The sequence below is a fragment of the Pantherophis guttatus genome, chromosome 18 (genome assembly GCF_059756535.1).
Source record: "Pantherophis guttatus breed Tessera chromosome 18, ASM5975653v1, whole genome shotgun sequence".
NCBI classification, from domain to species: Eukaryota; Metazoa; Chordata; class Lepidosauria; order Squamata; family Colubridae; genus Pantherophis; species Pantherophis guttatus.
The window spans coordinates 5,822,692-5,836,549 of record NC_142080.1 but is presented as its reverse complement, the minus strand read 5'-3'; the positions used below and the strand labels follow the sequence as shown (position 1 = coordinate 5,836,549).

General features: G+C 50.3%; 1 protein-coding gene across 8 annotated transcripts in view; it reads right to left on the bottom strand.

The window, feature by feature from the left end:
* Positions 1-231: 231 nt before the first annotated feature.
* MACROD1 (mono-ADP ribosylhydrolase 1) overlaps positions 232-13,858 on the bottom strand; it is a 257,629-nt gene continuing 244,002 nt past the window's right edge. For 3 of the 8 annotated variants that reach the window (XM_087880870.1, XM_087880863.1, XM_087880865.1), the window contains 5 exons: positions 4,344-4,465; positions 3,203-3,233; positions 3,047-3,120; positions 2,428-2,509; positions 232-412 (listed from right to left, as the gene is read on the bottom strand). In XM_087880870.1, the coding sequence (XP_087736996.1) occupies positions 375-412; positions 2,428-2,509; positions 3,047-3,120; positions 3,203-3,233; positions 4,344-4,465 (347 nt within the window). In that variant the 3' untranslated portion in view covers positions 232-374. Of the gene's footprint in view, positions 413-2,155; positions 2,188-2,427; positions 2,510-3,046; positions 3,121-3,202; positions 3,234-4,343; positions 4,466-13,858 lie in introns of all 8 variants that reach the window. The other 5 variants (XM_087880871.1, XM_087880864.1, XM_087880867.1 and 2 more) reach the window with 4 other exon arrangements.

Here is a 13,858-nt window from a genome sequence, read left to right as displayed (position 1 = left end):
TGTGCCTAAGGACGGCATAGTGCCAGGGCGTGTAGGTGGGCCCACCTTTGATTTCCGCTACCGGTTCGGCCGAACCGATCCGAACCGGCTGAATACCAGCTCTGGGTAGGCTGATGTAATTCTGTCTGTGTGTCTGTGTGTGTGTGTGTGTGTTTCACATGAAATTTGAGTCCCGCTTCTACTCACCTACCCCTCATCCCATCCACCAGGCTTCACCATGCCACAACTGGATCATCTTTGCAATTTTTATTCTGGAATTGCGGACGATGGCGCCTGGGGGAAGAAGGGTGGGTGTTTTCTTCGAGCTTTCCCCCTTGGAAAAGATCCGGCGTCTCCTCCTGCAGAGGAAGCAGCCGGATTCTCAGGAAGCCACTTCAGAGCTTTGAGGACGGAGTTTCCTCACAGGGATCTGCTGGGAAGGAGGATTTAGGGGTAAGAGTTGCCGTCCGTTTTCCGACAAAGCACTGCCCCCCATGTGAGCCCCGGTTGCCCAAAACCACCGTGGGGTCTGTGTGGCACCTTCTGAAAGGGAGGCGGGCAAGGTGGGAACGCTTCCTGTCTCCAGCGAAAGACCACGTGCGAAGAAGAGTCCGTTTTCAGAGTGAAGTGGGCAGCGTAGACATAAATGAACTTAAAAGTCGGGCGTTAAACTTTACCTGTGTTTGCATAGGGCAGAGAGAATTATGGCCAACTGTTGATTGTTCTCCTCCTCCTCCTCTTAAAATCTGTTGTTTCCTGACTTCGCTGAGATGATTCTAGGCCTGTTACTTACTTTCAGGGGTGGGCTTCAAAAACTTTCAGCAAGGGGTTCTCTGCCCAGTTGCTGGGTGGGCGTGCCCATGGTGGGCGTGGCCTAGTCGGCCTCCTGCACCATGGGGGAGGCATTTTTGCCCTTCCTGGGCTCCAGAGGCTTTCCTTGAGCTTCCAAGAGTGTGAAAATGGCCTCCCCAGGCTCCGGAGGCTGCAAACAGGCCCATTTTCGCCCTCCCCGAGCCTCTGCGCACACCCTGCACTTACCTGCATCCAAAACGGGCAGTGTGGGGACTCCTGGGAGGGGTGGGGCAGGGTGGGCGGGGCCAGCCAGGAGTGGGAACTGCACAAAATCTTAGCTAGAGGTTCTGCCGAACCCCTGCGAACTCCCAGCAGCCCACCCCTGCTTACTTTACTCAAATGTGGGAATGTTATGCCCTTTATAAGCCATATTCTGATTCATTCATTCCTGCTCTTTGCCCCTCCCTGTTCCTTGCCGTTTTTTTAATCCTTCTAACGCACGTTGGAGAGCCTGGCTTTGTTGTACAGTGGCGTGTAAGACGAAAGCACCATGGGAAAAATTCCGTGTTCATCTGGGAGGCGAGGAGAGTCCAACCCAGAAAGGCGAAAATACTGTGCATCTTTCATAAAAAAACAGAAGATGCCAGAAGGGTGACCGAAAACTCCTGGGAGTTTTATTCTGCTCCTGCAGAATTTCTCTCGTCATTGGTTGTGCATAAAAAGGAGAAAAGACGTACAGGTCTTTTGTAGGACTTTCTACGGTCTTGACCATACCATGTGGGGTCTAGAATGTCTATTGCTAAGCAAGGCGGTCGTTAAACGAGTCGTGTCCGATTTTACAAACTTTTTTGGTGGGGAGGCATGTTAAGGAAATCGCTGCAGCCTTTAAGAGTCGTGCGGTTATTAAGCGAATCTGACTTTGCTTGTCATTGGGGCACAAAAAAAGGGGGGGGGGATCACAATGACCCCGGGATGGGGCAACTGTCATAAATATGAAGCAATTGCCGAGCGCCCCGAGTTTTGATCGCGAGAACCCTGAGATGCTGCAACCGTTGTAAAGACACGCATCCAAATCAAGCATCCAAATTTTGATCCCGTCACGGTGGGGATGCTGCGATGGTCATAAGTGCGAGGACCAACGGTAAGTCCCTTTTTTTTACAGTCTCGTAGCTTTGGCCACTAAACGAATTAAGGCCGAGGGCTCCCCGTGCAGGCCAGAAGGAGATTCCCTTTGTGGGGGCCTTCTGGATCTCTTCCCAACTCGGACCAGAGGAAACGCGAGTTTTAATGAACGAAAAACCAGGTTAAGTAACGGCGAGGGCCAAATTGCAAACATGCGTTTCCCATGACTGCACTTTTGCACACCATGCTGGGAAATGCTTACCGCCTTCGGAGCATGGGAAGTGGGGGGTCAGGCTGGAAATGAGAGGAGGGAGAAGGTGGTTCCCAAAAATGCCATTGATCGCCCTTTCACCAGCCAGGTAAATCACTCCTCCTCAACCCAGGCAACTTTTAAGATGCGTGGGACTTTCAACTCCCAGAATTCCCCAGCCAGCATGGCTGGCTGGGGAATTCTGGGAGTTGAAGTCCAGGCGTCTTAAAGTTACCCGGGTTGGAAAACGCTGATCTAGACAGAGGCCCCAAGCAGTGACTCACCGATAGGAAAAAACTTGGGCAGCTTCTCCTTATAAATTTCATCGTCCTTTTCCAGGAAAACACAGATGATAAGCCGCTCAACCTGGCCAAGATACAACCACGGTTAGCAGGAGAAGGAAGTTTGGGTGGGGTGGGGTGGCACATGGCATTTTTGAAATGTGGAGGCCTTCACGCATTGCTTGCAACTGGCATCAATTCAAAGTTTAAAGATACCATCTCAAATTAAGCGTTCGGGTTAGACTTACAACTTTTTTCCTTCGGCGTCGGGGTAGCAATTTTTTAAAAAAATAATTTCTCAAGAGTTGTATCTGGTCCATCCCTCCTCGCCCTCTTCGAAGCGATTTCTAACACAGGTAAGTCGTGTTTTTAAATGTTGGCTTTAACTTTTGTCACTAACCCGATGGTTATATAAGCGGAGGAATTATTTCTATTTATCTAAAGCACTACTCCAAACTTTGCAATAGGGATTGCCTGAGTTTATATGATCCCTTTAAAAGAATTTCCACCCCATCCTACAGGACACAAGGTCCTGCAAAGACCAGGTGTTGGCTGAGAAGTTAATACTGTGTGTTGAGTCGGAAAAGAGACACCGGGCAGAGCCAAAGAGATCCCCCCGTACCTTGTCCTTGTTGTTTTCTAGCCAATTGTGTAATGTGTCGAGAACAACCTCTGCAGCAGCGTCATTGGGGTAGCCTGGGGGAGAACGTGGGAAGTTGCTGAATATCTGGGTAGTTAACCCTGCCTACCTTTCTCTCTTTCCTGCCTCGGTACTTACCAAAGACCCCGGTGGAAATGCAGGGAAAGGCCTGTAGGCAGAGAGAGAGAGAGATTAAGAAAGGAGGTTAAGGATGGGGCTTCGCTCGGATACAAAAGGGTCCCAGGTTTTGCCTAAAACTTTTCTGTCTCTCGTACAAAGATGAGAAAAGGGGTAAATCCTTTTTCTTTCTTCCTTTTTCTTTTTTCGCATCTTGGGAAGCATCAACTTCCAAAGGGGATGATGTTGGATAAAATGTGTCTTGTGTGCAGGAGGGGACAATAAACGGATAACGTACCCAGAAATCCTTCAAGTCGAAAATCGCGGCGACGTTGAATTGGATCTCGATCGGCTGAAAAATGTAAATTCTTCCGTCCTTCCCTCGTAATCTCCGCCCCACCCCCCAGTGTTTTGGATGGTGTTTTCCTCAGGGTCTCCTCCTCGAGCGGGGTTGGACTAGAAGATCTCCAAGGGTCCCTTCCAACTCTCTTATTCTGCAAATGTGTTGGACTACAGTATCCGGAGCTGGCTGGGCCTCGTAGGTCATAAGTCGGTGCCTCTGAAGTACAGCTTTCTCAAACCTTTGCTAAAAAAACCCGTGGCTCTTCTCTCATCCGTCAACGGAAGTTCAAATTAGAGATTAACAGAGTTGGAAGGGATCTTGGAGGTCATCTAGTCCAACCCCCTGCCCAAGCAGGAGACCCTACACCATTTCTGACCGATGGCAGTCCAGTCTCTTCTTGAAAGCCTCCAGGGATGAAGCTCCCACAACTTCCGAAGGCAACTTCTCTTCCATGGGTTGATTGTTCTCACTGTCAGAAAAATTCCTTAGAAATGGATGAATTAGATCCATGTTTTGCTACTTTAAGAGGTGTGGACTTCAACTCCCAGAAGCCCCTACCGGCTGGGGAATTCTGGGAGTTTGAAGTCCACCCCTCTTCATTGTAGCCAAGATCGAGAAACGTTGATCTCATTCGTCCATTTCTAAGTAGCGTTCAATGAGACCGGCAGCCTCATGACTTCCACGTATTAGGGACTCCGGCTCCCATCGTCTCCAGCTCGAGGGACGAGCGGTGTTGGCAAGTGCTGCAGGAGAGAGATGGAGGGGGGACCACAAGGTGATCCCTCCTTAGGCTTCCAGGCCCTGCTTGGTCTTACTCACCACTGTTTGCAGCTTGTTGTCCAGGGCGAGTTTCAAGCTGTTCTTGTAGCAGTCGCCGAGTTCGGTCTGCTGCGAGGAACTGGGCTCTCCCTGGGCGATGGGCCCCACGGTGTGAATCACAACTGGAAGGCAAAAGTGGGGTGTTGCTAGAAGCAGCCCCCCAAAAACCCTCCTCCCTAACTTGCTCGGAGATCTGGGTGAAAGAAGGACAGACTTCCAGAAAGCTGGCTGGCTGTCTCCCCCCGGACTTCGCGGAGCCGAGCCAAACTGACTTTGCGATATACTTGAAATACTTTTACAAATTAGCAAATGAGAGCTTTAAAATAATTTGCTCCGCATCCTGTGGGGGTGTTTTCCCCCTTCCCTACTCCACCACCATCTATCCGGCTTTAATGGAGCCGTTCTTGGACCCGTTCCATTCGGCATGCACTTAGCTACCCACTTATCCAAGCGGCAATATATATATATATATATTTTAATGTCCCCTCTTGTGAAAATGAAGTTTACACACAAAATCCAGCCTCGCAATGATTGTCGTTCCCTTTTGGCTCCTTTTGGCACGGCGAGATAGAAACCTCAACGAGGAACTGATCGTTAGGAACTTGGCTCGTCCCCGGCCGTCCTTTTCCCAAGTTTTCTTTTTCTTTTTTTCCAGGGTTTCTGGAAACTCCCTTTTCTGATTCGAAGCTGCAATCCCTTTCTCTCTTTAGTTTGAGCCTCCAAGGACCAAAATGAAAAGCCCAAAGAACGTTCCTTTGGATTAAATAGATGGTTGTTTGTTTGTTTGTTTTTAAAAAAAGCAAAGCTTTCTCTCCATCTGTTATAAATGGTTTGAAACCTGGCAGTGTCGGCATCGGTCATTCGTGCATCACGCATCTAATACATGGGAAGGAAGAGTTCTCGTTTTCCCCTTTCAGGGACCTAATTCTTGGTGCAAGATGCTTAAGGAAGTATCTGCAAATATATGTATTATATATATGATAGAATTAGGTAGGTAGGTAGGTAGGCTAGATGATAGGTAGGTAGGTAGGTGGATAGATAGATAGATAGATAGATAGATAGATAGATAGATAGATAGATAGATAGATAGATAGATAGATAGATAGATAGATGATAGATAGATAATGGTAGGTAGATATATAGATGAGAGATGAGAGAGATGGTAGGTAGGTAGAAAAGATAGATAAGATAGATAGATAGATACATGGTAGAGGTGGTAGATAAGTAGACAGGTAGATATGGTAGGTAGGTAGATATATAGATAGAGATGGTAGGTAGGTAGATGATAGAGATGGTAGGTAGGTGATAGAGAAGGTAGGTACATGATAGATAATGATAGAGATGGTAGGTAGGTAGATATAGATAGATGGTAGGTAAGTAGATAGAAGATAGATATGGTAGGTAGGTAGATATAGATGAGACAGAGAGATGGTAGGTAGATAGATAGATAGATAGATAGATAGATAGATAGATAGATAGATAGATAGATAGATAGATAGAGTAGGTAGGTAAGTAGATAAGAGATACCATTTTCCTCAAAATAAGACCTCCCCTGATAATAAACCCAATTAGGCTTTTGAGTGCATGGCGATATAGCCATGCAATGCTTATTTCAGGGTTCAAAAAAAATATAGGACAGGGTCTTATTTTCGGGGAAACACAGTAGATAAAATGATAGATTAGCTAGATAGACCGACCTCTTTTATTGGCATATTCCTCTCCTTCAGGGACCCCAGAGTAGCCCAGCGAAGAGCACAGGCGAAGGGGGCTTTGCAAATGGCGAAGGAGGTTAAGAAGGCAAGATGGGGGTGGGAGAGAGACCAAGCACCCCCAAAATCTTGACTGCCTTCCTGTTGCCTCCTAAGAAGTTGCTACTCAGGCTCAGGGTGCGAAGGCCGGCTGGGGTCACCAGGGGGTGCTATTGAGCTAAGCAATCCCTTTCCTGGCAGGTAGGAAAGCAGCAGGGCCTCTGTGCCCATGTCCTGCCTATGATGGGACTGGGTGGCCTTTGCTGTGGGGGAGCTGGGCTGATGCCAATGGGGGGTGGGGGGCTGATCAGGCAAGGGGCCAGGGTCGGCCCGCTCCAGGTGTCTGACCTCTCTGTTCAGTTGCTCCCCGGTGTTTGCACGCTGATGTGGTTGCCCATCTCCCGAGCCAGGGGTGGCAGAATGGGGGGTGGGAATAGAGCTCTTGCCCAGGCTGGGCAGGAGAAGAACGGAGAGCCACAGCTAAAGGCACCCTTGTCCCACCTGAGAGGGGGACGTCCTAAGAAGTGTCCTCGATTTAGTCTCGGTTTGGCAAGAAAAAATTGAGTGGAGAAGGTTCCTGCAAATTCCTGGGACACTAAACCCATAGAATGATTGACAGCAGATTTGTCACTGGAAGGCCCAAAAAATAAAATAAAATAAATCACAAAACGATGTCTAACTTACTTTGGCCCTGTTGTGCGGGGTAAACTCCCAGGAGAAAGCCAGGAAGAGTTAGCGGTAAAAGAAAACCAGGCCGCCAACTTTTCCTGAAGCTTTTGGGTGGGTGGGGGGGTGGGGGGGAGGTAAGCAGAGAGCCAGCCACTGGGAATTGCCAGGGGTCCTGCCAAGAATTGCCAAGAGCTCCTAGCCGGTTTGTCAAACCCTGGTGGTGCCGTAACAAACGCACGGAAAACGTGCTAACGCTCCAAGCCATAAAAAACCTAATTTATAAACTCTTTTGAAGCTTTCAACTTGCGTATATTGTGACAAGACCCAGGCAAGTGTGTAAATCAAGCCGTTTGTGATGGATAAAATAGATTTAAAAAAAAAAAAAAGCCCAACTGCTGAATTCGGCCGAACCGTCAATGAACCAACGAGGGGTTGAATTCCCACAGAAGCAGCAACTTTTGATAAAGTGAGTGGTGAGCTTAGGTTTGCTTGCAAAACAAACAAACAAACCCGACACTCAAAAGTTTGTGCCTGTAGCTCTTTTGTGATGTGGGGAGGGAAACGGGGGACAGTGGGGAGGGGGGGGGCTTTGGTCGTTCTGTATTGGAAAAATTAAGACCTTTGGGGCAATGGCCAGACACAAGAAGCCTTCAGAATGACACCTGCGGGCTGAGTCTGCTGATGTTCTTTCAAAGCAACGGTGTTTTTTAAAGAGCGGGGGGGAAAAAAAATACCCAAATCTGCCTTGTTAGCCGGTTATTTGCAAGCAAATCGATTTAATCTCATAGATTGCGGTGGCTGCTGCAAGGGAAGGTTCAGGGGAGGGGAGAAGAAAGGAAAACCCCCCTTCACTCTTCTGGTCGAAAGAGACAGGAGGGAAAAGAAAAGAAAAAGAAATTAGCAGCCGTAACCGTCATGGGGGCCGGGCATGCAGGCAGGGTGGCGTGAAATTCAATTACAAGGCAGGGAGGTGGGCAAGGAAGCCGACGGGGAGCAGGTTGAGAGAGAGAGAGAGAGAAAATCCAGCAAGGAGTTAAAAAATGAAAATGCTTCTCAAAAACAAGTTTTAAAGTTTAAAGTTCCCAGCACATATTCAACACCCCCACCCCCCAAAAAGCTGGCAATGTTAACATTGGATGACTGTGCTCCAAAGTGCATTTTTCTGCCCATCAGCTGGGCAAAGGGGGGGGGACTGAAGTCCTCCCCCCCCAAAAGCATCTGCATGTGTGTATTTAACCGGTTGTGTGAATTCAGCTGCCATGGTTTCCAAACATGGCTTACCATGCTGGGTCTGTCTATTGGGGTTTATTTGATAAATCAAATCACGCCTTACAATATGTGGATGTTAACAAGAGTGATTCCATCACTGGGTTGCTCAAGCCTTTTTCTGGCTCCCTGTATGTGTGTGTATGTGTGTTACCCAACACAATCTCCCTCTCCCCCAAGGTCCCAAAAGCCCGGCCTACGATTAAAACTAACCAATTTTAACCTGGGATTACACCTGCCAGCCTTCCTGAGGCCCACTGAAGCCAGGTGGATAACAAGTGGGTGTTTCCTGCAAGCAGGTATAAAAAGAGTGGATGGAAAAGCAAAAAAGGAAGGAAGGAAAGGGAGGGAGGGAGGGAAGGGGAGGGGAAAGAAGGAAGGAAAAGAAATGAAAGGAAGGGAGGGAGGGAGGGAGGGAGGAAGGAAAATAGAAATGAAAGAAGAAAAAGGGAAGGAAGGAAAATAAATGAAAGGGAGGGAGGGAGGAAAATAAATGAGGAATGAAAGAAGAAAAGAGGGAAGGAAGGAAAATAAATGAAAGGAAGGAAGGAAAATAAATGAGGAATGAAAAGAAAAAGGGAAGGAAGGAAAATAAATGAAAGGAATGAAGAGAGGGAGGGAGGAAGGAACATAAATGAAAGGAATGGAGGGAGGGAGGAAGGAAAATAAAAGGAATGAAAGAAGAAAAATAAATGAAGGAAGGAAAAATGAATGAAAGAAAAAGGGAAGGAAGGAAAATAAATGAGGGGGGGAAAAGGAGGGAAGGAAGGAAAATGAAAGGTATGAAAGAAAAACTTTCCCCCTCTCGGGCGCATTTCTGGTGGGGGGGGAGGAGAGGGGGGCGAAGCTAGTGGGGCGGGAAGGGACCCCCCCCAGAACAGGCTCGGTCTTTCCAAGTGGGGAGGGGTCGTTTTTGGCATCGTCCCCCCCCCCTTCGCCCCACCTGAGATGCCTTTTCCTCCTTGTGGCCGGTCCGTGCCTGGGTACCAAAAGCGGCAGGCGACCCTTGCAGATGGAGTGGGCACCCCCCTTCCAGATCATCCCCCCCAAAAGGCCCAGCCGCCCTCTACCACCCCAGTTCCCACCCACTGGCAAACCACGGTCCGCTTAAGCGATGATGCTCTCTTGGTTCTCGCCGGAGGAAGGCATTTGGGGGGTGGGTCAGTTTTGGGAGCTGGTAGAAGCAAAGAGGCTCAAGGGACCCCCCCCTTCCATCCACACCCCGACTCCCCCTCCCCAGTGGGCTCTGGCTCCTCCCACTAGGGGGCGTGGCTTCCGACAGGTGTGGTCGTAGCATCTCTGTCATCCATCGCTCCCTTCGCCTCACCTGTAAAGCAAAATCATCCAAGCAAATGCTACACACCCTACCGCCCTTTGATGTGGGGGGCAAGCCTTGCAGAAGGGGGGGGGTGAAAGCAAGCGAGGGGCACCTGGAGAAGAGCTCATTTTAAGGATTTTTTTAAAAAAACATGGCAATTTTGCAGCCATTTCTTCCTCTTTGCATCTCTTCCCCGCCTCCCACCCCAGTTCTTTGCTCTTCCTTTCGTCTGCCTGGTGCACCTGTGGATGATTCTTGCATCCCTCCCTGGAATAGGGAGATCAAATCATCACCGGGGGTCTTTTTCCCCCCCTAATGGTGAGGAAGGGGCTGCTAGAAGAGGAGGAGGGGGGGAAACACAAGGGAGAGCCACCATCGTCCCCAGTCCAGCCGGCCTTCCCTGCCTTCTGCTTCTCCCTTTCCTACAGCTGACAGTAAGCGGGAGCCTCGACCAGCCTCCCAGGCATTGTGGCCATTTGCACTACAGGGCCCATAATCCCCAGGTATGCTGCGTTGAGAAGAAGGCAAAGCCCAGGCCAGGAGATAGCCGAGTTCCTACTCCCTCGTTTGAAAAGCCAGGGAGAATCCCCTTTGGGGAGGGGGGTGGTGATGTCTCTAAAGTGGGGGATGGGTTTCACGGATCCATAGATCCCTCTGGGGGTGCTGGTTTTGTTGTTAAGTGAATCCTAGGGTTGTTAAGCGAATCCAAGCTGTTCACACATCCTCACCTGGGTTAGCCACTCGCCCAAACTTGGATTTCCTGCACCCATGGAAAGACACTTGTCCTGCTTCTCAGGGAGTCCCGAGTCTTACATGCTGGTGAGCCACAAATGATCGAGTTCGGCCTGTTGCTGCTTTGGCTAGGAACCAACGAGGCCAGTTCTGTTTGGGTGGGTTGGTCTAGATGACCTACAAGGTCCCTCCCAGCTTTGCTAATTCTGCTCTGTCCTGGCCCCACAGGAAAGCAGGTCAGAGGTTGCGTGCAGGGAGACCAAACACCTCCAACATCTGATCAAATTCCCCCCACTCTCCCCCCACCCCCCACCCCAATGACAGCGCTCCTCGATCATCCGGGTCACGGTTTTCCCACAGGTGCTTTTCCAAGAGGCAACGGGAGTTTCTCGGTTCGAAGAAGCTCCGTGGAGGAGAAGGGAAACGCTTTCAGGCCAGAAGGGATGCTCCGTTTGGAAAGACGGGCTCAATTCCCCCAAATCGCCCACCCGCCTCCTCTTGTCTTCTCCTTCAGCCCCCTCCCTTCTCTCTCTCTCTCTCTCTCTCCCTCCCTCCCTCTCTCTTTCTCCCTCCCTCCCTCCCTCTCTCTTTCTCTCTCCCTCCCTCCCTCCCTCTCTCTTTCTCTCTCCCTCCCTCTCTCCCTCTCCCTCCCTCCCTCCCTCCCTCCCTCTCTCTCTCCCTCCCTCTCTCTTTCTCTCTCCCTCCCTCCCTCCCTCTCTCTCCCTCCCTCTTTCTCTCTCCCTCCCTCTCTCCCTCCCTTCCTCCCTCTCTCTCTCTTTCTCTCCCTCCCTCCCTCTCTCCCTCCCTTCCTCCCTCTCTCTCTCTTTCTCTCCCTCCCTCCCTCTCTCCCTCCCTCCCTCTCTCCCTCCCTTCCTCCCTCCCTCTCTCTCTTTCTCTCTCCCTCCCTCCCTCTCTCCCTCCCTCCCTCTCTCTCCCTCCCTCCCTCCCTCTCTTCTCTCTCCCTCCCTCCCTCTCTCTCTCCCTCCCTCTTTCTCTCTCCCTCCCTCCCTCCCTCCCTCTCCCTCTCTCTCTCCCTCTCTCTCTCCCTCTCTCTCTCCCTCTCTCTCTCTCTCTCTCTCTCTCTTTCTCCCTGGCAAGGCAAGAGGGCAGGGTGACTCCAAGCTGCTGCCAGAGGAAACGGTTCCTGCCTCCGTTGCATGTTAAGCACCTTCGGCGACGTGCCTGGAATGCGGAGGCCGCCAGAGAGGCCGGCATGGAGCTGCCACCGAAGGAGGGGGGGCAGAGAAGGACCTTTGCTGGGGGGGGGTGAGGCAGACCGGGAGCAGACAGATCCTTCCTTGCAAGATCGGGCTTCCTGTGCCCGCTTTAGGCTTGGCGGGGACCTTCCTTCCCATCTAGATGGCATCCGGTCCCCCCATTTTCGATTGGAGGGCAGGAAAGATGGAGAGCAGGATTTGCAAAGCCCCCCAAATGTTGCAAATGCAAAGGCAGGCAGGGCCTGCTGCCCCATGGCATTGGGGGGGGCGGTTTACAGCTCTTTCTAGCAACATCGTTTTCCTTCTGTTCTTTTTTTAAATTATTATTTCTCTAAAAATGACTCCATCAAAAAGTGCAGCCTCGGAACATGTCTATCGATATCACCCTCTTCAATGGGACACATTTCCAAACATTTTGGGCTGCTCGGATATCCATTTCCTAACCCAGAGAAAGCCCGAGCCTGCCCTGAGCAAAGGGGGTGGCCTAGAGGATCTCTGAAGCCCCCGCCTTCCGATTTGATGTTGCCGGGGAAGTCCGAAAGGGCCCGTCCGAGAGTCGCTCTGTGGCCGGCTTTGGCGAGAATTGTCAAAACGGGACGCCCCCAAAAACTCATCCATCTGCAACGCCCGCCCCAGATTCCTTCTTGTTTTCCCAACAAAGATGACCCCCCCCCACTGCTCACTTAGCGGCTGATGAACTCCGAGCTGTATTTACGAGCCTCTGATTAATACGCAACTGCCTCATTTGCTTAATTCCTTTTTATTAAGGATTAAGCAAACGACTTTGAACACGGAGAAAAGGCCAATTTCCGCCCCCCCGCTCTTCGGAAAGGGGATGGCGGAGGCGGAAATATTCCCTTCGCCTTTTTAATATATATATATATATATATATTCCTGTTTAGGCCCCGGTGTGCATGCGAGATACACTTGGGGAAGGGGCTTCATTGGATCGCATTACCATTCGCCAGAGAGACGACCATATTTTAACTGGAGAAAGGAGGGCAGGGGGCCAAATCTGATTTCTAGTTTCTTTTAGAGGGGAGCGCCTTTCCAAGGGAAGGAGCTGCCCCCCTGTGCGCAGGTAGTCCTCGGCTTATGACCGTAATGGAGCCTGCCCATCGTGGTTGTAAAACGAGGCACCCACCCACCTGACCAACCCAATTTCATGAACTTTTTTTTTTTTGTAGCGGTTATTAAGGGGACGCGGCATTCGCTATGGGCCACGTTGGCCGAAAACTGGAAATAAATATACTGGGGTGGGGGGTTTTTTGGGGGGGCAAGAATGGTTTAAAACGAAGTCACGTGATGGTAAGGACGCTGCAAACGGGCATCAACGCAGGCCGGTTGCTGAGGGCCTGACATGTGGTCAGATGGTCACAGGAGGAGGGGGTCACCAGAACTTCAGTGCCAGGGTGTAGGCACCCCCCAAACAGACAGACCAGAGAGCAATGGTGGGATCCAAAAATTTTTACTACCGGTTCTGTGGGTGTGGCTTTGTGGGCGTGGCAGGGGAAGGATAATGTAAAATCTCCATTCCCTCCCCACTCCAGGGGAAGGTTACTGCAAAATCCCCATTCCCTCCCGATCAGCTGGGACTCGGGAGGCAGAGAATAGATGGGGGCGGGGCCAGTGAGAATTTTTACTACCGGTTCTCCAAACTACTCAAAATTTCCGCTACCGGTTCTCCAGAATTGGTCAGAACCTGCTGAAACCCGCCTCTGCCAGGGAGGTCTGTCTTAACTGAACAGTCGCTAAGCTACCTGAATCGTAAAGAAACTTTCTTTTACTGAATATCAATGCCAGCTTTATATCTCTCCATCACCGTGAATTTGGAGGAATTAGGGAGATGGGAGTTCAATGATCGCTTTTTCTTTTCTTCTTTCTTCCTTGGGTTGAGGAAGAAGGACGGGTCCAAAGTCACTCTGCGTGTGTCTCGCCTTTTGGAGCGACGGCATCAAATTATGATTTCAGACGGGGGATTTGAAGGCTGCTCTCGGCTCCCGCTTCCGACCCCGTGTTGCGAGGTTAAACCTCCCCAATTCCTTCAAAATCTCTGCAGAGGATTGGATCCCCATAACCTGGACCTCCCCCTTTCGAGCCCCTTTTCCTGAGACCCACTGGAGCTGAAGCCCCGCCCCTGCCAATGCTCCGCCCCTGCTGACGATGCTCCACCCTCTGCCGCCGCTGTCTTGCCATGCTGATGCCACCCCGCCAAGGCCACGCCTGCCACTGTGTAATAACAAATGCTAGAATGTGATTCAGGGTGGAATTCCATGCTTAAAAATGTTATTATTAGCTGTTTTTAAAAATCGAGTGTTTTTGCTGCCTGAGGAAGAAAACGCGTGATGCCGGGGTCAGAAAAAAAGCTGCCCAGGAGCAAAAAAAATTTTTTTGACTCAAATGTAACAACGAATGCTAGAATGTGATTCGGGGTGGAATTCCATGCTTAAAAATGTTATTATTAGCTGTTTTTAAAAATCGAGTGTTTTTGCTGCCCGAGGAAGAAAACGCGTGATGCCGGGGTCAGAAAAAAAGCTGCCCAGGAGCAAAAAAAATTTTTTTGAC